Genomic DNA, 26,660 nt, shown 5'->3' with positions numbered 1-26,660 from the left:
GACATAAATGAAGGGACATACATAAATAGACATAAAGGACATAAAGGTAGACATAAAGGTACATAAAGGTAGACATAAAGGTAACATAAAGGTTATGGTAGACATAAAGGTAACAAAGGTAGACATAAAGGACAAAATAGACATAAAGGTAGACATAAAGGTAGACATAAATAAGGTAGACATAAAGGTAGACATAAAGGTAGACAAAAGGTAGACATAAAGGTGACATAAAGGTAGACATAAAGGTAGGCACAAAGGTAGACATAAAGGTAGACATAAAGGTGGACATAAAGGTAGACATAAAGGTAGACATAAAGGTAGACATAAAGGTAGACATAAAGGTAGACATAAAGGTGGACATAAAGGTAGACATAAAGATAGAGAAAAAAGTACATGTAAACGGAGAAAGAAAAAAAACGCAAAAAGTTAGACATTAAGCACACTACGCACGATTTTAAAATCACTATGTTTATTTAAAAATTGCTTGGCACGAGTGGAGTTGGAATGGCACAGTTGTTGACCGCGTTTTCATTTTTCATGTTATTTAACGCGACTTAAATTTCTCGATTCTCTCGCGAATTATGAAAAATGCGCGAAATTAAAGTCGCGTAAGCAAAAAACTCCGTGATATTTTCATCATAATCAATTTCTGTGAATAAACATGTTTCTTTTTGGTTTCTTTATTCTAAATTTCTTATGGGATCGCCAACGACCTCTTGACATGACATGAAAGACAGAACATGATAACATTGGTATAACTGCACAGTATCCTATGGTTGGACGTTGGTATGACTTTCGAAGAAAGTGTAACTGTCCTGTTCAGTCCTGTATTCTAAAGCTGGTGTAGCTGCCTTGTGTTCTAACATTGGTGTAACTGTTCAATGTTCTAACATTGGTGTAAGAGCTCAGTATTACATCGTTGGTATAGCTTCCCTGTATTTTGACGTTGGTATAACTATTCTCATGTTCCAACTTTACCATGACTGTCAAATCTTCTAAAATTGGCACAACTGTCCTTTGTTCTAACATTCATATGACTGTCCAATATTCTAAGATTGGTATAACTGAAAATACTCTAAAGAATCATGGTAAGTCTTTGTTTGGTTAATTTTTTGTAGCTGCATGCTTTTTTAATTTGTGTTGAATATTAGCTACACAGCCCAACATAAGGTTATTAAAAAATAATAAGTGGATTTTTATTGATGAAGGTGTTTTTTCTTTAACTTAAGACATTTTCAGATACAGTGGTATGTATTTAGGTAAGGCTTCAAATTATATATATACAGGGTATTAAATTACAAATAAAGATAGAAAGTTTGGATGACAGGATAAGATGAAGGAGATACAAGACATTACACTTAAAATAAATAAGTATACAAATTAATAGATAGGAAAAGAAGAGAAAATTTGTTAAAGTAAGTTAATGCCCTATAAGTGTATAATTATCTGCTTATATTTGAAGCCTCGTGTAAATATGAAAATGTCAAAGACAAAAAAACATCATCAAAAAATCTTCTACTTATTAATTTTTATGTTGTGGCTCTGTTGATAATCTTATGTTAGGCTGTGGTATTCATCATGAAAATTTGTTTTCTGCTTGGCAAATCTTTGGCCGTGTTTTATCACTTTAATTTTATACATATCATTGATTATTAATTTATACAAGGCAATCACAATGTTAAAGTTCTTTAAACTAGTTAAACCTTGTGAAAATTAATGTTCCATTTAAATTTAACGTCATAAAACTTTCAAAACTGCTCAGTTTGAATTAACTTCATCATGTGACAAAATAAAGCAAGAGTATTAATTTGGGCTTAAATAAATTTTCGGTATGCATGTTTTTTTGTTGACCACTGACATATTTTTTATGCATTACCAAATCCATGAATACCTTGCACACTCTACTGCTTAGGTTTGTGAGGTGAGAACTTGTTGACTTAAATAGCTTCCAAAAATGGTCCCAGGCAAGGGAGGATGTGGGTGACTTTGTTGTTCTTTGAACGTGCAAATGTTAAATTCTTTACCAGAGGCATGTTTATAAGTTAACTAAATCATTGTGTATTGATTTATACAATGTTTTCTTGAGTAAAAATACTACAAATTTTCAGCTATCTTTAATTCAATTATAACTATAATGAGAGGAATTGTTACTTCAAAGGAGATACTTCATGTATGCACTATATGACCGTTGCTCTGCAGTTGATCAGACACAATGATAATTTGAGCACATTTTTAATGTTTGACATACGTAATACTGCTCGGAAAAGTGTTCAGTGCTGTTTTTTCCCTTTTTTTCTTGTGGAAATGGTGTAGAAGCTCCGAACGCTAAAGATTCAACTTCAAATCGCATTGTTCTGAAAGAGTGACCAAAATAATATGACTGCATCTATAAACCTTTGCATTCACGTCATAGTTGAGCGCTTGTGTGGAAACTGTGTTTTCCTGTGGCCATCCACTGTTTTGCTTTAGAGCTGTATTCCAGCTTTGTAGAAATAAGCTCTCTGCTCCAATCCTTTCAAAACGTCTTGACGTTTGCTCTTGCGCTGCGGATTTTGTTGCTAAATCAGCATTTGTTAGTTTCTCACACTTTTTTTCGTGGATAGACGTTGAAAAGTCATGAAAAATCTTTCGGCTACGCTGCGAGAAATTCAAGAATACGGAATGAATTTGAGATGTTGTGAATACTTGGAAAAAGAAGGGTTTGCTTCAGTTGTCAAGGTAACTTTATTACATACGTCGTTTAAAGAGATTGTACGTAGTAAATTGTACGGCTGTCTTTATGCGATGAAAGAATTCCTTTGAATCCGAAAATTGTGCTGTTTAATCGCAAAATTACTCGAGAGGAGAAGTTACTTTCTAAATTGAATTATGAAAGTATTTCAATGTAAAAAGAAATTTACAATAACTTTCCCAAAACTCTCTCGTAATGAACGAGAGCCTCGACCCTTACACAATATAACTCTCTCGTCTTGAACGAAAGCATCCATGGGATTCGTGGAAAAAAGGGCTTATCTAAACATTTATAATAGTTTCTACGAAAGATAACATTTAATAAGCCAAGGAATTTGTATCTTCTAAATTGAACCTCCCTTTCAACCTTATGTTATAAAATTTTGATTAATTTTGGCTTGGGGTTCTCTGCTCTGTCGTGTAGGATTTAGAATTAAAATCCTCAACTATATAACTTATATATTCGTGCAAAATATCAGTGCATCAAATTAGGGTGTCTCTTTCAGCTACAACAAAGGAAGTTATTGAAGCTTGAAGTGAACTATGCTGAACCCAAAAAATCAACTCAGATGAAATTGAGTAATGAAGACAATGATAACACTCAATATGAAGAAAGTTGTGAAAGTTCAAGCAGTGTAAACAAAAGTTTTTTGATAAAAGACAACACCAATGATGTATCAGGTTTTTCACTCTGTTCCATTTTATGACTTTGCAGAGTGAGGATCAATCTGACGACAATGACGTGCATGAAATGTCAGAGTACGAGAAACAGAGACTTGCCAACATTAGAAAGAACAAAGAGTTATTGGATTCATTGAAAATTAACGAGGTCAGTTGTAACTCTGTGGTAGTACTTTTGGTGGATTATAGTTCATGTTTTTATAAGGAGAATGGGAGTTCTAAAAGGAAAGGGTCTTGATGGATGGAACATCATTTTAGCAACATTAAATATAGTGTGAAAATATTTCCAACCAATATAGCCTGAAATGTTGTTCTTTGCAGTATCCAGAATAAGATATATTTGAATTACATTGTAACATGGGCTATCTACTGCATAAATATGTAGTAGTTTTAAAGGGTTGATGGAAAGTAAAATTGTTTTCATTTACTATTTTTACATGACATCATTCCTAGTTATCTCCAAGTGTTGAAAAGTACTATGTGACTAGACATTGTTCTCCATATGTAGCTGTTTCGGACTTATCTAGAACTTACAGATAAAATGAATGCTCTTAATACCGCCACTTAACTTAACTTTATGGTGCATAAATGATATGTTTTAGGAAATCAGCCATCTGAGGGCTCGTAAACAGCCAACAAAGTTAAAGAGGTAATGTTGTTTTCTTGGGTGCACCTCTTTTTTTGGCTGTTGCCCTTGCGCATTGATTATATATGATTGTTTTATATATATTTTCATCAAGATTTTTCTGGTAACTGTATCATATTTAAATCTGAATTTGACTCACTGGAAAATATTGTGAGAGCACCATCTAACCTGTGTTATGTATTGTCAGATTATATGTAATGATTGCTTATGTCCATTATTTTACATGTGTATCCCAAGGATTTTATTACTTTACAGTTTTAAATACATCAATTTTGTTATTTATTTCAACATCATTGACAGTGATATAGTTATTTATATTTGTTTTTATCTTACTTTCAGGCCCGTTATGAAGAAAAAGGTTGTGGAACCAGTACGGCGTTCCCCCAGGATCAGTAAAGAACGAGCCTCGAATCAATTTGAAATGATTACTCTGCCAGACTTAAGAATTTATCCAGCTGTTGTAAGGCAATGCATGCATTTCTTTTGCTTCCATACATCTTAGATAGCCTTGATCTCCCACTTTCTATTTTAGTGCAATTTTTTAATGAGCTGCTAAAATTAAATAAAATCATACATGGTTTAAACTTCATATGGGACAGGGAGGGTGTAATGCAATTTATGTGACTTGTGAGAATAATTTACTTTTTGATAAATGTGATTCAGCAAGCTAGTGCAAGGAGATGTAGACGATTTTTACAGTGGCAGATGTAGATGATTTTTACAGAACATTGATAATTGGGGGGGGGGAGGGCTATATTCTTATATTCATTTAGTATCATCCGTAAACACAAGTGATTTCATTGTAAAACATGCATATGTGAATAATAGCCCCCCCTCAGTATCAATGTTCTGCGGCCCTTGGATTTGACCTCCATCAGTCGCTCAAGTTGACTACGCAAGTTCTCTGCCATATATTATTGGCTGGTTTAAGCAAATGGATTTTCAAACTCATTACAGCAATGGCAGTAATGGCCCTGCCGTCCTCCCATCATGTGTAAAAACAAAGTAGGCAATACACAACCATAAACATTACTTCATGGACAAAAAGGAAACTGCTTTCATGTAAAACGTGCACAACAAGAAAACAACTGGTTATTTAGACTGTAGTTTGTCATGGGTTTTATTGAAAATGTTTTTATTGGCCATAAAGTCAATGATTGTTCATGCAATGAAACATGAATTAAAATTAAATGAAGAAATAAAAGAAATTTTAAAATATTTTATATGGTTGATTGAAATTACTAGACTAAAAGCAGTATTTAATTTTCTGAAACTATGCACTATCCTTAGATCACTTGTTTCTTTTGTTTTGTCTTTTTAACGTCTTAATTGTTATTAAATATCATTTTGAAGTAAAGTGTTTTATGTTTCTAAATTTAAAAGGAAGAAAGGATAAAGGGTCCTGTCGATGCAAACCCAATAAACGATGTTGGAGACGATGCAAATAAGAAATTCATGAATTCCTTAGAATTGCTTTCCAACGAAACTAAGGTTGGTATTGTTGAAATAACATCATTGTGCGCCAAGTGATGGTGCACAATGTTGCTATTGATAGATAGTGCTAATGTTGCTATTTAGAGCATTGCATTATTTGATGACTAAACAAAACAATTTTATTAATAACACGGAGTTATGCAATCTTGCTGCAACTGTTTGATTCGCGTTAACGTTCTTGCAGATGGCGACGAGCGTTGTTCCAGTTGAAGCATCTTCCTCACAAAGGTACTGACACACAATTTTTAACAGTGGCACGCGTAAAGCTATGATGATTATTGATTTTCGACTACCTTTCACGATGTCAACTTTTAATGCTTGATATTACTTGATTGGTGTAGTTACAAGCAGAGAATATCAAAATTTTCTTTGACGTCTGATCGAATACGAAAAGTTGTTCCAAAAAGAATAACGACGATGGCGTTTCATCCATGTTGTGATAAAACGATTGTAGCGGCTGGTGACAATGCTGGAAACATTGGCATTTGGAATGTGGTAAGACTCTTTGATTTGGTTTGTGTTGCTTTGCTCTCCATTTATATGCCTTCAGTAGTAAAAAAATACGTGTTTTTTTCTAGACAAATACTTGTCTCTGATAATAGTTTGTCCCATTGAGAACTTTCTTCATATTATCGTCTTGTGTATGTTCAACATTGGCTGGAAACATCAAAACTTATCCATTTATTGGACCTTGACATGTTATTACAAAGTAAAGTCTTCTTTTTCATTTAGGACGCAAGCAAGGAAGATGATGACGTCATCATGTATCGACCACACGCTGGTAACGTTCGACAAGTATATTTTCATCCATTCAGAAACAACAGTCTTTTTTCTTCGAGTGTCGATGGATCTTTGAGACGAGCAGACTTCAATGGTTGTACTTTTGAAGAAGTAAGTTTGAACACACGATATTTGGTGCACTTCAATATCAGGAATTTTATCCACTAACGCATTCAACGCGTAATTGAATTCGTTATGTAGATTTATGCAACAGATGATCACGTGATTAACAGTTTTTCGTGTCCTCTCAACTCGCGGGATATTTTTTTATTGGCGCACGACGCTGGCTATGTGGGAGTTTTGGATACTAGAGAAACAAAGTACAGTTAACCTTAGCTTTCTTTTTTGATGTTAGATAAGTTCAATTCTCAGTAGTCACGCATGTCTGTGTCGTGAGAAGATTTTTTTGTAAATTTGAACTTGCATGGATAAGAGAAATTGCATTATTAAATGAAAACAATAAAACGCGTGCAGTGATTGGTCTAGAGCCGTGTTTACATTAGCTTGTGCAAAACACATTTGAGCTCAACCAATCAAATCAATCAAAGCAATCAATCAGCTAAAGGGAATTTACAAATCGATCATGAATACATTTTACAGGAAAAATTAAAATGTTTGTCTTCTTCGCATAAATTTTATTTTATAAAAGAAATAAAAGATGTTTTTCGTGTTTGCACAGGCTTATGCAGACCTCGGAGACGTTTTTGAGAACTCTCGAGCTTGTGCAACCCTCGACCTTCGATCTTGGGCTTGCACTGATCTGCTCTCGAGTTCTCCTAAAGGTCTCCTATGTTCGCATAAGCCTGTGCAAACACACTTAACACAGTAAACATCTTTTATTTCTTAAATAAAGCATGGGATTATAAACATAAGAACTGCTTTTTCTTGACAGGAACGAAGTGAAAACTCATGTTTGTCACGGCAAAAATGTCAAGTGCATCGATTCAAGCAGTTCAAACGAATATCTCTTCTGCACTTCGTCGAGCGATGCGTAAGTAACTAATCTTCCTCAAGCAAAATTATAGAGTTCTTGCCATGTTTATATATTACCTTACTTACCTAGCCGTACATTGACGTAGTTTGAAGACTTCATATTTAGCATCTTCGTTGTCTAAAATTGTGGAAACAATTCATTGCGTCTTCGGAACATTTCCTTTTTATACTGTTAACTATTGACAATGCTAACGAAATAGTGTTAAGGTACATTTTCATTTTGTTTGTTAACAGGACTGTTGCATTATGGGATTTACGAAATCTCAAAGGGATCAAATCAAGTTTGGACACATTTGAAAAGCACAGTCGTTCCATATCGTCATCTTATTTTTCTCCAGGTGATGGAAAGTACATTTTGACAACGTGTTGGGATGATACTGTTAAGTATGTTTATATTAAATTCGTCAATTGTTTATTGTGAAGTTGTTTTCAGATTTTTTATTATTGCGCTTCACAATTCTTAAAATCTACAGAAAAATGTATGTGAAGAATGCATTAAAACCCAGCTTTAACAGTTTGATCTCAGTAGAATTTTGTAATAAATAATATTATTTTTACATCATTTAGAGTGTTGGAAGTTACATCCTCATGGAAACTTGAAATGAAACGAAATTTTCAGTAAGATCATGAAGTTACTTTTTTGTTGATTAATTAAAATAATGAATGTTCAACTGGAGAGTCTATTGTTAACATATAACAGGAAAACTTTTAAAATGACAAATAAAGCCGTTCTACTCTTAAAGTATTGACAGAAAACGTATTGTATACGACTTTGATAGAAATGCCAACAATAATGTTTAAGAATGATTATTGTTCAAATTTTAGACATTACAATCACACGAATCGTTGGTTGACGCCTTTTAAAGCTTCGTGGGATCCACGCAGAGGTCGTGGATTTGTTATTGGTAGTCTTTTATATAGTCGACGCGTAAGTGTAAATTAAAAATATCCTAATTGAATACCTTGTCAATGTTAATAAAACCAAAATGCTGAAAATAATAATTTATCCGCGAACAGTCCGTTTTTTTTCTTCAAGTTCTCATTGCTCCTCTTTCACCGACTTTAAACGTCAAAACTGCTTTCTATAGCAAACACGTCGTCTTTTTCTTTAAATAACAGATCTTTTTCAGTGCTCGTTATGCCTCGTTCACCTACTTCTTTAAACCGCTATACTTTGATGTTTGGCTATAGTAAACACGTTCGTAATGCAGTCAGTCGTCAAACTATGAATTCCCAATATTTTTTTATTGTGATGTAATTTTCATAAGATAAACATATGTCATATGTTTGTGGATGTAGATCGTCCAGGTTTGTATAGTCCTGAGAAGGACTGTTGGTGTTGATGTTGACTGACGCTTCGACAATCCTAGCGGTAGTTCTACTAACCTTGACTATCTACATCCACAAACATGTAACGATACTTCCGAGTTCAAACCATTCACTTTATAAACAGATATGCATGTTTTTCTATTTGTAGATTCAATTTTATCATGTGGAACAAATGGAAACGTCCCCACTGTTGGAAAAGTTTGATCCAAACTTCACCACAATCACATCGATAAATGTTTTTCATCCGACAAGGAGCATTCTTGGCGCTGGAAATTCTAGTGGCAAAATTTATATATGGTCAGATTAAAAATAATACTTGTTTTATTTCATCCCTTATTACTCAGGGAGATTTTTTTCTTTTTTTTATGTATAGTTAGTAGGATGGATGGGTTTCTAAACCGTTTTTTTCGAAATTATGATTACTTTCAAAGATGTTGAATTTCTCCTTAACGATACGGCATGCAGTGATATGCCGAGATAGTGGGGCACAAAGGTGCCACTCTTGATAAACAGCTACAATGTAGCTACAAAATAAATGAAAACAGATTCTTTTGGGAAAGTGTTATCTGAATTGCAAAGTTCATAGTAATGTTCGAGTGTTTGTTATAGACAAAGTAAATTACTTTGTATTGTAAGCCGATTTTAACTGTATCGTTTGCAGATTGTTAACTGATCGTTAACGGATTGTAAACTGATCGTTATTCAATATTTCCGGTCATGTGGTCTCAGCCTCATAATTGTTCATATTCCAAGAATTGGCAATTGTACTTACGAGGAAGCAGTCTTACACTGCTTTAGCTATTTTCTATCGTTTTTTTACATCTACTAGCAAAAGAAACACATATTTTTTATCTAGAATCGAAGCAGCTTTCAGGTATGTTTATTAGCGTTTTATTGCTATCACAATTTATGTCTTTATGCCTATATGTCAATTATAGATACGTGGGCAGCTTCAATGCGTATTTTGTTGACTGAAGTGAATGATTATAGTAATGTATCTATTAAGGCATGGATGTAGGAGCATTAATGCTGCGTATATTACTTTCGTAATCGTATTCAGACTACTAATGCTCTAGTCTGTGTGTGCTTAGTTCTTGTTGATATAGACCAACATTATAGGCTCAAACGCACTGCTAAATTTTTGTGATGTATCTTGTTTTAAGTATTTATAAATTATAGCAAGGATTTTCAAAATGTGCTGATTGCGTTAAGCTACTTCGGAAAAATAATTTAAAATAATTTTTATTTAAAATTATTTTAACCTCAATAGAATGAGTTGATGGTGCTAAACTTACGTATAATGCGCAAATGATATCGTTGGTGCACAGTGCGATACAAGACCTGACTACTTAAACATGGCGGTGCTAATATGTTAGCAAACCGATGTATAATTTGTTTTCAAACAAATTGAGCACTTAAAGCGTGAGAAAAGCTTTGTCCTATCGTAAGGTGAGCACTTGTGAAACAATGCGATACATGTTTATGGTATGAAGTAAACTGGAATGTCAAGCCTGCCATTTCATTCGTAATATTTTTCTTTTAACATTTTGAAACTTCATGTTTGGTTCGTGTCAAGTAAATACAGCTTTGTTATCGTGTTTAATGATGCGACCATGTTTGAAGTTTATCATTGAATAACAACAAAATAATATGCTCTTATGATTTTTATGACTTTCCCGATTGAGTTCAGTATTTTTCTTCATCCATGGTAAACGGCAGATGTCACTTACATAATACATTACCAATAGCCCCGTGGAACGGTTTCAACAAGTTTTCTCAACATGTGCTAAACAATTGTCTTGTGCTTGTAGTGTGATGTTAAGCAATGTGCAAAAACGCTTTCAACATGTTTAGGCTTAAAGTGATAATACATAGGGTCATGGAATAAAATATTCCACGATGCTGAGCAACTTTTTATATACTGCTTTATATATTCAATTTATTGAGTTCAGCAAAAAGAGCAAACGCGTCACCATTATTGATAATGCACAGTGCGCATGCGTAAGCTCAAATTTGTTGAGTGTGCTGTTTAATAAACGCACTAAAGTTGACTAGACAGTGTTGAGGTATGCATCAAGGACTGCGGGACAGAAAAAAAATATTTAGCGCCATTGAGTGAAAAATTTGAGCTAGTTGAAACTTTTCTTAACACCGTTCAATACCGCTCACCACTCTTATTAAGGTGTGCAATTGGCCTGAACTTGACTCGTCTCGTATCGAGCGCATGTTTAGTCAAAATGTTCGGGGGGCTCGGGGCTTTACGCTTACTTTAATTTTTAACTGTTCAATATGAAGATCATAGTCTTGAATGTATAGAAAATATTTTGTCATTTGCCTTTTTGCCTTAACTTTTTGGCGCCCTGATTGATGATGATGATGGTAGTGAAACATTAATTCTTTGTCCTTCATTGCACACTCGTAATATCGTTATTATCGTAAATTTCAAACATCAGTGTATCGCTGATGAATTTTTTTGAAAAAAAGCGCCGCGTTGGACGCTTATTTTAATGAAAAAGATGCGTTAAAAAAATATCAAGAGGTAAATCTTAATAGCTACTTCTATATCGTTTAAAGTTATTGGCTCATTCAAGTACCAGGTGAAAAATAATGCTCGTAATACTTAAATTTTTTTGGTATAACTATATATGGCTAAAAAAGAGCAATGTTAGCTAACTATTTGATTTCAATATGAGCTCCTTATACATAATGAATATATTTGAAGCGACAATAAATTGCTCACAAATCTTGCTTGTATTCGACAACAATATAGGCGAAGCCATGAGTAAAAACGAACCATCAAATGACATCAATGAACAAAAGGGAAAGTTAGGAGATAACGGGGCAGATAATGTCGCCATTAGTAGCATCAAAGAGGAAAATGTGAATAAATACAAAGAATATGGCAAAGGTAAATTAAGTGTATCTAACTGTCGCGTGTAAAATGTCGCAGGTCTGTACATAGGACAAACTTTTGTACATAGAACAAACATACATTGCCAATAAGTCGGGATTTTACGCAACGCTAATGAGGTATTTCTATTGACAACAGAGAAAGTGTATCTTATAGACCCTGGCTCTAAGTGTAGTACAGTTATAACAAATATCAGCCATGAATTCAAGATTTATTTAGATACAACTCATGTAAAGGATATTAAACATGTTATTGCTAAGTAAAAGAAACTTGCCAATCGTGCGCAAGGAAAGAAAAAGCCGCTGTTATACTTGTATAATCTATCCATAGCTTATGAATTATGATCCTTAACGAAATGTGTTTACTACTTGAAGTGGATGTACGGAGTTTTCAACGGCAATGTCCCCAACCCCAAACCTTGCAGTCTCTAATTATAGAATTTACATACTGGGACATTGTGTGTATCATAAGTATAACTTACACTTTCCGATTATTGGAAAGTTGCGTTTCCCTTATAACTATAAATAATTCAATTTCCAATGCATACGAATTTTTAAATTTAGCAATGCTATTCAATATCTTCTGAGCAGGGGCGGATCTAGAGTATGTCAAATCCGTCGCGCGACTGATGTTTGAAATTCAAAAATACCTATTCATATTAGTTAAAAATTCATTAATTATTCTTACTTTATTATCGCATTTACTTCGTGATAAAAATCCAGCTTTATTTATTATTGAAAACTAATGACTAATGCAACGAATATCTCCTTGGTAACCAGATCAGTTGAATTTTAATTGACCTGGAATAACCGACTGATAAGCGGGGTGGCTTGACTGGTTCGACTTATAAAGGAGTCTATGAACGCCAGAAACGCTATTTTATTGGTCAATGGCCAGATCAGTGGACAGTCTGGAATAATCTCGACCGATAATAGGGTGGCCGGACCTATAAGGAGTCCAATTGCTATCTTACAATTGGTTCATTTGAATTTTTGTCTTACTGTGATTGGTTTGACCGATTTCGACTGATAGCCAACTGAACTAACATAGTCAAGCTCACTGTCTGAATTGAATGTTTGATCGTTTCATAGTAATTTTTATAAGCATGATAGAAACTAAACTACAATCAGATGGAATTTATGGAAATCTTTCACAAATTCATATGTTGACATGAATGCTGCTTTCCAAACTGGGAATTTTTTCAAGAGGGTGAAAAATTTATGGATGAATTGTAAATGCTTGGCAAAGACGATCTCGCGAGCGACATTTCAGTCATTGATGTTCAAAAGCAAGCCAACATTGTTTTGAGTTTTATCAGCAGAAATTTACATCGAAAATCGTAAGTAAAGGACAAGTGAAGTGTATGCATGAATGCAATATATCAAAGTCAATTTATGCGAGTGTGTGATGCGATTTATGTTAATATGGCGTATGGTAAGCAGATTGATGCTTCTAAAATTGTTGTTGCCGAAGGACTTTTAGCTATGATTTCTTTAATGCTTGGGGAATCGTGGCCGTTATATGGCAGCGAAATCCTACATTTCTGCAAATATATTTCAATGGACAAAAAAATCTGTAGCCATAAGGCGCCATACTATTATTTACTTTATCATAAACAAATGTTTGGGGCTTTTCAGTTTATGATCATTGATCATTCAATCATTGGACAGTTATACTACATATTGTTTAAGATTTGAGAAAACTAACATTGATTACATGAGAAGCTGTTTACTATAACCTGTGATTTTGAGTCTTATGATCCATGAAGCTTTTTTATTTTGACAATTTGACTGGAATGGTATTAAACCTGAGTATTTCACATACATGAAATGTTGTCCCATGTCACATATTGTCCCCTTTTCTAACTGAACACCTCATGTAGAGATGTAAAGGTGTGTTAATCTACGGCTCATACCAGATTGTTTGCCATAAATTCCAAAGGGCTATTGATGTATGAATAGCATTTTCTATAAAGTAAAAATGTCTTCCAATGTATGCAGATAAACCTTGAAATTTGGCAAAACAGCAAAGTATTTTTCATGATCACTAGGTAATTTTTCTGATGATCAGTATAATTTCTAAACTAAATTATTTCAGATTTACATTTAAAGAGCTTTGATCATATGAAAAGATATTTATCATAACCAGTAAGCATGACACATGAACCAATTTTAACATTCATGTAATTATATAATTAAAGACATGTTGGTTACATTCTGTTTGTATTTGCAAATACAATGCTACTAGTGATTGCTATATAGCACACCTTGCATATACTTACAGAAGATAATAGTCTAGTGAAATGCCTAAGAAACATTCATGGCATTAAGCTGTCCTTAACTGCAATTTTTCACTTTGATAATTTTCTTAATCTTTGACAGAAAAAATTTTGAGTTTTTTCTCAAAAAGTGAATTTGCTGGCTCTGATGTGGAGATGGGTAAAGGGTTACAATAAACTTGCATGGTTTGAAGTCTGAGCTTTTCTATATTTATGAACTGTCACTTGTAGTACCAAATTTCTAACTTAACTTATTACATAGAGGTTTGAATGGGGGTCTCTAGGGGGGTCTATGCCTGACAACTTGGTAGAAATTTTTAAAGACTATATCTGTTTTTGAATAGCATTATTGTAAAATAAATTTTACGTTCCTAGACATGCTAATGAGCCATATATTTGGCATGATAATGAGCCTAAATATTTGGCAAAACATTCAAGTATTGTTCACTTCATTTTTTTTTGAAAAAAACGTAAGCAAAATGTGTTGTTTTTACCGAAAAACGATGCCCACAAAATACATCTTGTATTGCTCTAAAACGCTGAAAATGGCATTTTAGAGGTTCTGAAATTCAAAATTTCTCAGGGGAGAATGCCTCAGACCCCCCCCGGCGCAGAGTGCCTCCGACGTTTTATGACTGATGTTTGAAAATTCCTAGATCCGCCCCTGCTTCTGAGTGTCATGTTAACAACATGTCTAGTTGTACACGAGTAATTCCTAGACTTGTTGACTGTCGGTACGTGCACAACTATATGCACGATTACAGCAATGAAGTACTTCAAAGTTTAAATCCAACACATGTATGATATACCCAATGTACCCAGTATGTAATTCTATAATTAGAGACTGCAAGGTTTGCGGACATTGCCGTTGAAAACTCCGTACATCCACTTCAAGGTGTAAGCACATTTCGTTAAGGATCATAATTCATAAGCTATGGATAGATTATATAAGTAAAACCGCTTCCACTTTTCCTTGCGCACGATTGGCAAGTTTTTTTTACTTAGCAATAACATGTTTTATATCCTTTACATGAGTTGTATCCAAATAAAACTTGAATTAATGGCTGATATTTGTTATGACTGTACTCTACACTTAGAACCAGGATACATGCTCTCTGTTGTCAATATAAATACCTCATAAGCGTTGCGTAAAATCCTGATTCATAGGCATCGTGTCTTTGTTCTATGTATCCAAATATAATATTAATATACATACGTTATATCCACTAATCACTATCGAAAAAATAGTTAGCTTTTATTCCAAGCATTACTAACCATTTAAGATTTACTTGGATACAACTCTTTTAATGGTAATGAAGAACTTAGTTGCTTGAGAAAAGCAAATTTATAGTCGTGGAAGAGTGCAAGTTATACATATAAATAAACCATATCTTATAATTTATGAACTGGGTTTTAAAAATTCAATTGTAAGAGAATTTAGCGGCCCTCAAAACTAATAATAATTCCTGTTATTAACAACGCATCGTTTTGTATATTTGGATAAGTATAATAAACACAAATCGTAAATATCCAAAGCACCAGTGACATATTTTTAATGTTGACAGCAGAGAACGTTGATTCATAGAGCACATTGAAGTAGGCATACATAAAAATAAAGAATTCCTGAGAATTTAACATCGACTTCTTTCAAACTTTTCCATGCAAAAAAGTGTTTTTTAGACCTGCGACTTTTTACCCGCGACAGTTGGATACACTCAGGTAAATTTGTGCGTTAATAGGATTAAAATTATCATTAACTGTCTATCTGTTATCAAAGTAAGTTGATTTTAGTGTGTTTTAATTGTGCGTGACAATAATTACGACTTAGAGTCAGGTTTTAGTTCATTTTGAGGATGGTACGATGCCTTGCTTTTGAAAGTAAATACAAATAACGCAAAACTACGAAATGATTCTTTTTCTAGATTCTGAAAATAATGGGATTTTTAGAGAGAAAGTAGACGAGTTAAAAAATGGCTTTGGTAGAATCAGAAGTCTAACGTTATCACAATGCATTAAATTAAATTTCTTGCCGGAGTCAAAACTTACGTTGAAACATGCACGCACTGTCGACAATCAAACGTTTACTGACGACAGACTGACTTCTCGTGATCAAATTCCAAATTATATTCTTAAAACGCTAATGATTGCTGACTACCATGCACGTGAGTTCACATTGAAACCATTAAATTCAAACCAGCCTGGCAAAGTTTACAATACATTAAATGATTATGGTTCTGATAGTGATAGTGATGACGATGGTAAAGAGAATGAGATGAATTCAGATAAAGTAAAAAGTGAAAGTTTTGAAGGGGTTAACCCTATGGATGCATTGTTAGGGATTTTTCATTGTTCGGATGAATTCTTACGACGAGATATAGCAGTTAAACTTAGTGCATGTCAACTCAGCGTTCCTTTCATTTTACCTCATCCTGACATGCCGACAGAAAGCGTAACAATCTTACTTTCAGCGTTAGAAACAATAACAAAGTCTTGGAAATGTTCTTCATCTGACAACACTGCGAAAGAGGTGTACGCAACAGAACATCCATTTCCTGTAGTGTCATTTATCCGGGTGGGTAATGTGACCATGTCTAAATCTTCTCTGATGAATAAGATTATCAGCGATGGTAATGGTGATCATGAATTCTTTTTTCATAAAAACATCAAAGGTGGTGATGTTAAAAGGAAAGTCGTTGATGGTTTGGTTGAACTTGTGTGGTATCTTCCTGGTGGATGTGACAAGAACGCGTTAAAAAATGAAATCTGTTTTGCCAATCTACGTGGAGATGCCCAAAATTTTAAGAAGCAAGTTAATATACTTAGAAAGTTGTCAAACGTCTTGTGTATTTTATTGCCCTCAGAAATGCGTGACGAACACATGAAAAACTTCTTGAATGATGCTCTGCTGCTCAATGGCAAAAACATGCTCATTTTCAACGAAAAAAGGCGAGAAGAAGAAAAGAAATTCTACAACGGTTTGAAAAATCAACATTCTACAAAATTATCATTTTTCACAAAAGCACAAAAGCCAAACGAATATAATTTTCTTCAAAGTATTCACCAGGCTATTATGCGCAATATAAAAAAGGATGAAGTGAAGTCTTTAGTAGAACTCAGACAATGGTTAAAAGAAAGTGGCGTTTATTTTGATGATGACAAGCCTTATGTCGACTTAGGAAAAACTATGGAAACTTGGCTAACTTCGGGGTATAACGAAGCAAAAAACCTGTTTAAGCTACAAAGTCATATACCAGCTTTTGCTGACCTAGAAAGGAAGAAACTTAATCCAAAAGTTCGTCGTAGCAATGAAAATACGACTCGGCAAAACGAAACCGATGAATTATATAAAGAAATTGAAAAACAAAGAGATGCTCAATTGTGTTCTTTTGAGAGGATGGATGACGACGTCATTCATTTTCTTAATTGGATTACTGTATTGGATGAAGCTGAACGAAATAGAAATTTGTATCGAGTAAAGCATTCGTTAGATAAGACGTCGCTTTCTGTGATGACAAAGTTGCATCAACAATATCGCCAGGCTTCACTTTCCTTTCGTAAAAAAAGAAAAAATTTGATTTTGAGCCAGAGGCTCCATCTCAGGAAGAAAAGCATTTAAAGGAATTGGAAGCATCAATATCAAGATCTTCGTTTGGCTTGGAGCATATCATTAGAGAACTTTCTCAACTTTATCAACTGCCGAATGTTGTAACGATTGATTATGCTGGTGCTGCAGCTGAGATTCTTCTATCTGGTCATCCCTTGGAATTACTGGATGGTGATTCAGGTTACATACCAATGAAATGGTTTGATGCTGTTTTTAAAAAGTTGGAACGCAAAACAAAAAGCTCTAGAATTTACGTAATTTCTGTGTTAGGTATTCAAAGTTCCGGTAAATCGACAATGTTAAATACAATGTTTGGTTTGGAATTTCCGGTAAGTGCAGGAAGATGTACTCGTGGTGCTTTTGCTAGTCTTATTCCAGTTAGTGAACAAGTTAGATCTGAGTCAAATTTTGATTATATATTGATCATTGACACAGAAGGTTTGAGAGGATTGGTTGATCCAAAATTGAGAGAACATGATAATGAATTGGCAACATTTGCTATTGGTGTGGCTGATGTCACGATTGTCAATATCTTTGGTGAAAACCACAATGAAATGAAAGAGTTTTTGCAAATGGCTGTTCATGCTTTTCTGAAAATGAAACTTGTGAAGGAGAAGAAGACTTGTAAAATCGTCCATCAAAATGTTGCTGCCACAGACGCTGAAGATAAGCTTATAACAGATCGGCACAACTTGAAACAAGATTTAGACAAAATGGCGAAGCTTGCCGCTAAACACGAGAACTGCGAAGAAGAGTTTCAAAAATTAGATGATATCATTGCATTTGACGAAAACGAAGACGTCTTTTACATCCCAAGTCTTTTGAAAGGAAGCCCTCCCATGGCTCCAATTAACCCAAATTATGGTAGAGCTGTTCAAGAAGTGAAAGATAATATAATTCATTTAATGTGCTCGAAGGTACTAAGTAGAAACGATATTTCTGTATTCCGTGAAAGGGTAAACATGCTGTGGGAAGCTATGCTGAAGGAAAATTTCATTTTCAATTTCCGAAATGTAATTGAAGTTAGAGCTTTTACATCTTTAGACAAAAAGTATTTTGAGGAATATGTTAAAAATTTGGTAAACGGAATGGCTGAAGTTGAAAGAAAAGTACAAGTAGACTTGAAGAGATGCACAACGCGAAAGGAACGTTATGAACAATGGATACAAAGCAAAATAAATATTCGTAAAGAGGCAGAAGACCTCAAGAAGAAAATGGAAAATTCTATGAAGAGCTTTTTTGAAAGCAGTGAAGATAGCTCAACCCTTGAACAATGGAAGGAAAACATAATGAACAGAATTTTGCAGTATAAAGAAAATCATCAACTGACTGTAATGAAAAGTTGTGAGGCCACTTTTAATCATTTGCAGCAGCGACAAGAAGTCGAAGAGAAGAAACTAAAATACGAAAAACAGCTTCTTCAAAAAGCCAGAACTTTTATTACGTCTGGTCAGAATACAGATGATATGGAAAAGTGCAAGGCAGCATTTCAACAAGAATGGGAACAATGGATCAAAGAGGTTCCTGCTTACGAAGAACAAAAAAAAGACGTAAATAGTGAAATGGTAGAAGTGCTTTGTGATACGAATCACGCTTTTGTTGTTGATATGAATTCAAAACTTAACGATAAGGAGTATAATATTGTGAATTTTGACAGGGTGGATCCTTTCATTGATGCGAATAAGCTTTCTATACAGAAATCTTTTTTACAGAAGGTTGGGAGTTTGGTGGGATTTGGAAAAACTGAAGCCGTTTTTCTTGCAAAAAATATCAAAGACGAAGCTGTCTCTAAAGGAATTGTCTTTGCAAAGAACACTTCGAAAACTGCTGTTAGATACTCTCGTGATCACCTAACACGTATGTACCATGAAGTAACCTCTACTATAGAAAAAGCAGCTGAAAAAGAATGCTTTAAATTTAAGAAAGAGTTGATTTGTGATATTTTAATTTACACCTTTGCACGCACTGTTAAAATTTTTGATGAAATGGAACATCGCTATTGTGAAGAACGAGATATCAGGCGCGACCTTCAACTGAACTTGAGACCAAGGCTTGAAACATATTTTGTTAATCTTTGCAACGAAATGGAGAAAGAAGTTTTGGCTGCTAACTCGCTGGTCGATATACTTCTTGAGCCTATCAAATCAGAGCTTAACAAGACTATGGGACCTGCTGTGACTGGTGAACTTTTAACAAAGAGCATGTTCCAAAGCAAAGGTCCTTATCATGCCAGTGTTTTAATTCAACTTGGAGAACGAAGTATGTTTAAATTATTCGTTCCGTATTTTGAGAATCCAGTTCAATTTCTGGAGGGTAAATTGCAGGAATCAGTGGAAGATTATTGCTTAAACAAAGAACCTTCTTTGGTTCAATTGTTGGTAGAGAAGGAAACGCAAAAGATTGAGTCAAATATTTCATCTGCTATTGAATTTGCCAGTCAGTTAGCAAAACATGAAGTTGAACTAGAAGGTGGAAAGTTTAAAGTGATAAACTGGATTAATCACTTTGTGCTAAAATGTTCTACTCTTGCAATCACGAATGAGATGTTTGGTGTGGCCACAATGGATGAAGATTTGAAAGATATTGAGGTATTCGACACAAAAATTCGTCAAAGAGTTTCGGAATTTGTGAAAACGTTGGCAGAATCTGATGTGCATAAAGAAACTGTTAGGAAATGGGATCCAGCTCCACATGAAAATCTGTTCCCTGCAATGTTTGGCTGTCAGTGCGTTTGTCCATTTTGTAAAGGTTTGTGTGATCAAACTATTGAAGGCCATCCAGGTAACCACTCAACACGAATACATCGTCCCCAGGGCCTGACAGGTTATGGTGATGTCGAAAGCAAAATTTTATCTTGCGGAATTTGCACATTCTACGTAGCTGGAGAAAGTAAATTTCAAAATCATGCAACAGATTGGAAACCACATCCCTACAAAGATTATCAGTCAGTAAACGATTACTACAAATCGTGGACAATTCCTCCAGATCCTTCATTTGAAGCTTCTAAGTATTGGCAGTGGTTTATGGTAAAGTTCTCAAAAGAACTAGCCGAACATTATGAAGCAAAGGAAGCAATTATTCCTTCAGCTTGGAGAAAAGTAACCTTCAAGGACGCAAAAGAACAACTCGAGCAGATCTACAACCTCTGAAATTTCTGTTCAAGGCATCGCTTAAAGATTGATTTGTCTTTTATAACTTAGTCAATAAAAAACCCAATGAATTATTCATCAGTTTATTGTATAAAAACCTTAAATTTCCATTAAATAATAGTCTACTTAAATTTAGATAAATGCCATGAGTAACCTGAACATTACGATGATATAAACTGTATGTAAATGTTGACACAATATCTACTGATGTTGCAACGACTTCTGTTTACTGTTTTCTGTCGACTTAATTGGTGGTGATAACTTGTAGAACATTTAGAACACGATTACGTCACATCAACGTGCTGGTGGATATTGAGTGAGGTCTTTATGCAGAGAGAATCATTCTGATCGAAAGAGATTTTTAAGACCAGTCATCGGTGAGGACGAAGGAAGAATGATACCAACTATCTGTGACTTGAAACTGTGGCACACACAAGCATAAAGCAGTTTTTAATTATTTAACTTTGTAAAATTCTTTTTATTCGTTGTTTGATATGTTATATTGACCGACAAGAAATACTGGGGATAGCTGCACTAAGCTTCTTTTTACTTTAAAAAGTTAAGGTTAATGTTGGACATGCTTAAAGTAAGTGCGGTTAGCGTAATCAATTTCATAGCTACTTTTTGTCATTGAAAAGCTTGTAAACTGTGTTTTGATTTCCTATTCAGTGAATTGCTAATTCACATCTCCGCTTTTTCGGGAGATATGAAATAGCAATTTTCAAAATTATCATAAGTGAAGGAATACAACAGCATATTGAACGTTTGTAATTGATACAGAAATAGATAAGCAAAAGTCGATGTAAATGCTTCTCTTCGATGACACAAGATTTAAGACATGCAAAAAACACATTCAGATCGATACTCGTTGGGAGGATTATTTCATAAATTTATTGTGATGTATGTGACTTAGCTTTCGTAAGTTTTAAAAACATTAACTTGACTTATTTTTTCGCTATTATCGTATATTTTGTCATTTGATTTACCTAATACAATATTTGATTGTCATGTATATAACTTGTAATTGAAACTACTGTGCAACTAAAACAAGCGAGAATATACTCCCGCATGACAATCGAATTTTTTGATCAACTTCCATCGTCGGGCGAGATTAAGGATCGTATTGACGAATTTGTCATTATTAACACCGATATGCGTTCTGTCTGATTTCATTTTCAAACGTTTATTGTGTGAATTTCAGATCAATAGAATGACGAATTGAATGATAAATGTAAAACGTTATTAAAACAATGTGGAAAGTACCCTTAATGATGTGCATTAAATATGCATCATTAGGATGGCAATGTAATCTAAAAAACTGTAGTTTGATGAAAAATATGGCTAATTATTCTGTTCTTATGAAGATAGAATTCTGGTGCTTGTATAATGCATGAAGCTATGCATACATAGAAATCACGAATTTCAAAGGAAAGATGTGGAAAACTGGATGTGTAGTTTTTCCGTCTTCATGCGTTATGTAAAGATGGAAAGTTTTTTTCGTAGCATTATGAATAAATATAGGAGAGAGGGGAATACCACTAATTTTACTTGGCATAGTTAATGAACAAAAGACGTACAACGACTACTCAGTTTGAAAATTCATAGACAAAGTTTAAAAATTGTGGAAAATGAAAGGATAGTTTGTTTTGTCCAATATACAAGAACATCGTGCAACTGTTCTCGGTAAATTATTTCATGCACAGTTATATATGTGCCGTAATCGTGCAAAATCTTTTTTTGCAAGAATGAACCATCAACCATGGTGTAGTTTTTTACTTTTTTCATGTCAATAGTTAATTGGTTAAAGTTTAATTAGTATTTGTAATCATGTGTGTTTGTTGCAAAATGTTCCAAAATGAATAATGGCAATGGCATTTCATCCAAGTTGGGATAAAACAATTTTAGCAGCTGATGACATATTTGGAAACATTGGAATTTGAAATGTGGTGAGACTCTTTGATTTGGTTTGTGTTGCTTTGCTCTCCATTTTGATGCCTTATGTAGTAACAAACAATTGTTGTGTTTTTTTTTGTAATTAAACTGTTCTCTGATAATTGTTGGTCTCATTGAGGATTTTGATCATATTAGTCTTGTTTTGTTTAAGGCTTGCTAGAAACATCAAAACTTATTATTTGGAGCCTGACAAGTTAGTACATAGTCAAGGAAGATGATGACGTCATCATGTATAGACCACACGCCCGTTACGTTCGACAAGTATAATTTCATCCATTCAGAAACAGTCTTTTTTCCTCGAGTATTGATGGATCTTTGAGACGTGGAAACTTCAATGCTTGTACTTTCGGTTGGCAGACGTACCGTAGAAGAAGACTTCATAGCTATTTAGCACCTTCGTTTTCTTAAAACTTATAAGCATTTCATTGCGCCTTATGAAAAAAAGAAAATTTTAATCAGGCAACTAATGAATAAGTGACAAGCCTGCACTTCCTGCATTTAGACGAACAAATGTTTAACTGCAATTCAGAAGAGGTTACATTACAATTTTATACTTTTTTATTTATACATGCAAAGTGATATTTTTTGATTTCCTGCATTTTATGTTTCAAATTGATTTAAAAGCCATGTAAATTGTTCAAGGAGAAAGCAAAATGTATTCAGATGGCAGCTATTAATCATATATCATAGCGAGATTTTTTCATTGCTCGGACAGTTTTCTAGAACAAGATGTAACTGTAGGACTTAGGTAATTTCGGCTTATATAGCGTTCTTTTCATTTTACCTGCAACGGAAACAATCACGATGTTGCTATCAAGGTTGGAAAATATCAAAAACTCCTGGAGAGTTGCTCTGAATAAACACTCTACTAAATATGTTTTCGCTACAGAACATCACTTTCCCGTAATGTCCTTTCTCCGAGTGAGTAATGTGACCATATCCAAATGTTCTCTGATTGATAGTGTTATTAGTGAAAGCGATAGTGATCATGAATTTTTTTCTTTCATAACGATATGAAAGGTGGTAAAGTTAGACGCAATTGAGTTGACAACTTTTAGACAGCTTGAATGTGGTACCTTGCCGTTCGGTCTGACGGTGTTATTTTGAAAAGCAAATCTGTTATGCTAATGTCAGTGTAGAATTTTGTTATTCCAGTTTTTTTTTATTAAAAAGATAGAAATACTCCGCTAGATCATAGACATTGATTTCACAATTTCCACACAAAAAGATGAAAAAGTTTTCAATGAATCAAAGCTGCCAAATTAATGAAAAACATTGAATTTTGATGAGAAAATAGATTATTAAGCGATGAAATACTTTAAAGGTGAGGAGGATGAAGATCCACCATAATTTTCTTTTACCACAAGGTACGACAAACCCAACGAATAGCTAAAGTTTTTACATGTATTGGCTCCATTATTCAACGGGAGGGACGAGGAACTGAACCAAGAGCTTTGGTATTAAACCATAAAAAAGCATTTAATTATAATGATAATAAATCTGGCAATTTTGCTTGGAGGGATATTTTAAAAATTGTTTTATAAAGAATGAAACAAGCGAAAATTCTTCTAAAGTTAGAACAGCATGGCCTAATTTTGGCTGATTTAAAACGCTAGAAATCCTGAATTTTGAGGCAAGGATGAAAGACCACACGTAGAAGGATATTGTAAGAACACGCTGTACATAAAATCATTATATCGCGGCTTTCATGAAGATGTTATCATGCACTCTGCATGAGGTTCTTAGTTATGTATTTTTATTTAAATGATAATTGTTAGTCACTGATATATACTTAGTTATATAACTGAGATGTTCTACGTGGAAATCATTAACGTTCATGAAACAGTTTGTTGAAGGAAAGTGTTGCTTTGTCTTTATCTTAACCGCTATCTGAATGCGCTTATGCAACGAAATGTCAGTTATTGATGAAAAGATTAAGCGTAAAGTCACTCTGAGTGTATTGTTTCAAAGTCCAAATTCTAAAACAAGTGTAATTTAAAAAATGCAAACGAGATTTCGAAACTGCATTTCTGACATTACAAGTTTACTAAAGCATCACCATGAACATTAACTGAACATATCTATGTTCACGCAAATATGTTCAGTTTATGTTCATGGTGATGCTTCAGTATGGCGATTTTTGTTTTTCGTGTCCACGCGCAACATTTATATGAAGGGATATTTAATTCAACAAATCTACATTTATATAAAAATGTTGCTACTGTCTACTTGTAAATCATAATCGCATTCTCAAATATTTTCTGGCATAAAAACATGACAAATCTACAGCTATCGGATATTTTCATTTTAAATGAAACTATTTTTGATGATATTGTAGCTTAAACTAATTATGTAAGATATCATTGATGCCAGAAGTTTTAAGATTTATATGATCCTAACTTTAGCAACTTTAAATTTTTGAGGTAGTTGGCTGTATGAAACAAAACTTCAACATATATAACATGACATAAAGTAAACATCTTAAATAGGCGTTTACGAACATCAACGTGAAGGATACTATGAACAAGGAAAAAGCTATGGGTGACTTCTTTTGTAGGACAGTAAATGTTCTGTCAAAGATTTATAAAAGGGATAGCTTTTTTGCGGAATTGATTTTATCAAAAATAGACTTCGTTGTGTAGCAAATTTAAATATTGTCTTAAAACAATTAGTTTTATTCAACTTTAGGTAAGCATTATAAACAGTTACTTTTGTAAGTATAGAAATTGTTTGAAATTCCTCATGATAGTCTTATATATTTTTAGTTGTACATCTTAAATTCGCATTCACAAATATTACAGCGTTCGCAATTTAAAAACCATGCTTTACATTATCACTCGATCATATAAGCAATTAATACCAAAAACATTCATCAATTTCATGCTCTGTTTACTGTCGGAACTTTGAAGTAAACACCAAAGTGGTTACTTTGACATGGCATCAAAGCACATTTAAGCTCTATTGACAACTTTCAAAGTAGTCTTGCGCTCTGCATCAGCATGAGGCTGTTTGGCGGGCATTTTTAGATGAGTAAAAATTTTTGGTTAGTGATAAATATAGTTATAGTTATACAAAACTGAAATGTTCTTCCTAGAACTCATTAATGTTTAATGAATCAATTCGCCGAAGAAGAACCATACTTTCAGTTTTGAAATCCTTAATCTTGCCGTTCGGTCTGACGGTGTTGTTTTGAAAAGCAAATCTGTTTTGCCAATGTCAGTGTAGAATGTTGTTATTCCAATTTTTTTTACTAAAAAGATAAAAATACTCCGCTAGATCATAGGCATTGCTTTCACAAATTCCACACAAAGAGATGAAAAAGTTTTCAATGAATCAAAGCTGCCAAATTAATGAAAAGCATTAATTTTTGATGAGAAAATAGATTATTAAGCGATGAAATAATTTAAAGATGAGGAATATGAAGATCCACCAAGTTTTTCTTTTACCACAAGGTACGACAAACCCAACGAATAGCTACATTTTTTACATGTATTAGCTCCATTATTCAACGGGAGGGACGAGGAGCTAAACCAAAAGCTTTGGTATCAAACCATAAAAAAGCATTTAATTATCATGATAATAAATATGGCAATTTTGCTTGGAAGGATATTTTAAAAATTTGTTTTATAAAGAATGAAGCAAGCGAAAATTCTTCTAAAGTTAGAACAGCATGGCCTAGTTTTGGCTGATTTAAAACGCTAGAAATCCTGAATTTTGAGGCAAAGATAAAAGACCACACGTAGAAGGATATTGTAAAAAAAACGCTGTACATAAAATCATAAAATCGCGGCTTTCATGAAGATGTTATCATGCACTCTGCATGAGGTTCTTAGTTATGTATTTTTATTTAAATGATAATTGTTGTTAGTCACTGATGTATACTTAGTTATATAACTGAGATGTTCTACGTGGAAATCATTAATGTTCATGAAACAGTTTGAAGGAAAGTGTTACCTTGTCTTTATCTTAACCGTTATCTGAATGCGCTTATGCAACGAAGTGTCAGTTATTAATGAAAAGATTAAGCGTAAAGTCACTCTGAGTGTATAGTTTCAAAGTCCAAATTCTAAAACAAGTGTAATTTAAAAAATACAAACGAGATTTCGAAACTG

At 33.8% G+C, this 26,660-nt stretch overlaps 3 protein-coding genes across 5 annotated transcripts; all 3 read left to right on the top strand.

The window, feature by feature from the left end:
* The first annotated feature begins 433 nt into the window (after positions 1–433).
* LOC124444373 (WD repeat-containing protein 76-like) lies at positions 434–9,330 on the top strand. Of its 2 annotated transcripts, XM_046994971.1 has the most exons (17): positions 687–1,088; positions 2,604–2,718; positions 3,237–3,365; positions 3,446–3,559; positions 4,014–4,060; positions 4,397–4,517; positions 5,441–5,548; positions 5,736–5,779; positions 5,893–6,046; positions 6,284–6,442; positions 6,533–6,651; positions 7,224–7,322; positions 7,559–7,708; positions 7,892–7,942; positions 8,150–8,252; positions 8,802–8,950; positions 9,315–9,330. In XM_046994971.1, coding segments are annotated over exons 2-17 (1,650 nt in total). In that variant the 5' UTR covers positions 687–1,088; positions 2,604–2,616; the 3' UTR covers positions 9,316–9,330. The 2 variants fall into 2 exon arrangements, with proteins under 2 accessions (XP_046850926.1, XP_046850927.1); XM_046994970.1 differs by lacking the exon at positions 9,315–9,330 and having other exon boundaries at positions 434–1,088; positions 8,802–9,242.
* A 102-nt stretch (positions 9,331–9,432) lies between these two features.
* Positions 9,433–17,458, top strand: LOC124444371 (interferon-induced very large GTPase 1-like). 2 transcript variants are annotated; one of them, XM_046994968.1, is made up of 3 exons: positions 9,433–9,527; positions 11,424–11,561; positions 15,765–17,458. In XM_046994968.1, exons 2-3 carry the CDS (start codon positions 11,432–11,434, stop codon positions 17,456–17,458), a joined length of 1,824 nt encoding a protein of 607 aa, XP_046850924.1. In that variant the 5' UTR covers positions 9,433–9,527; positions 11,424–11,431. The 2 variants fall into 2 exon arrangements, with proteins under 2 accessions (XP_046850924.1, XP_046850923.1); XM_046994967.1 differs by lacking the exon at positions 9,433–9,527 and having other exon boundaries at positions 11,176–11,561.
* Positions 17,459–17,742: 284 nt separating this feature from the next.
* LOC124443524 (interferon-induced very large GTPase 1-like) lies at positions 17,743–20,595 on the top strand. Its single transcript, XM_046993977.1, has one exon. It carries the CDS (start codon positions 17,743–17,745, stop codon positions 20,593–20,595), a length of 2,853 nt encoding a protein of 950 aa, XP_046849933.1.
* Positions 20,596–26,660: the final 6,065 nt, after the last annotated feature.

This window comes from Xenia sp. Carnegie-2017, unplaced genomic scaffold (assembly GCF_021976095.1).
Source record: "Xenia sp. Carnegie-2017 unplaced genomic scaffold, XeniaSp_v1 HiC_scaffold_21, whole genome shotgun sequence".
In the NCBI taxonomy this organism is placed as follows: domain Eukaryota; kingdom Metazoa; phylum Cnidaria; class Anthozoa; order Malacalcyonacea; family Xeniidae; genus Xenia; species Xenia sp. Carnegie-2017.
Note: the sequence above shows the minus strand (reverse complement) of the source record. Positions and strands in the feature narration are given on the sequence as shown.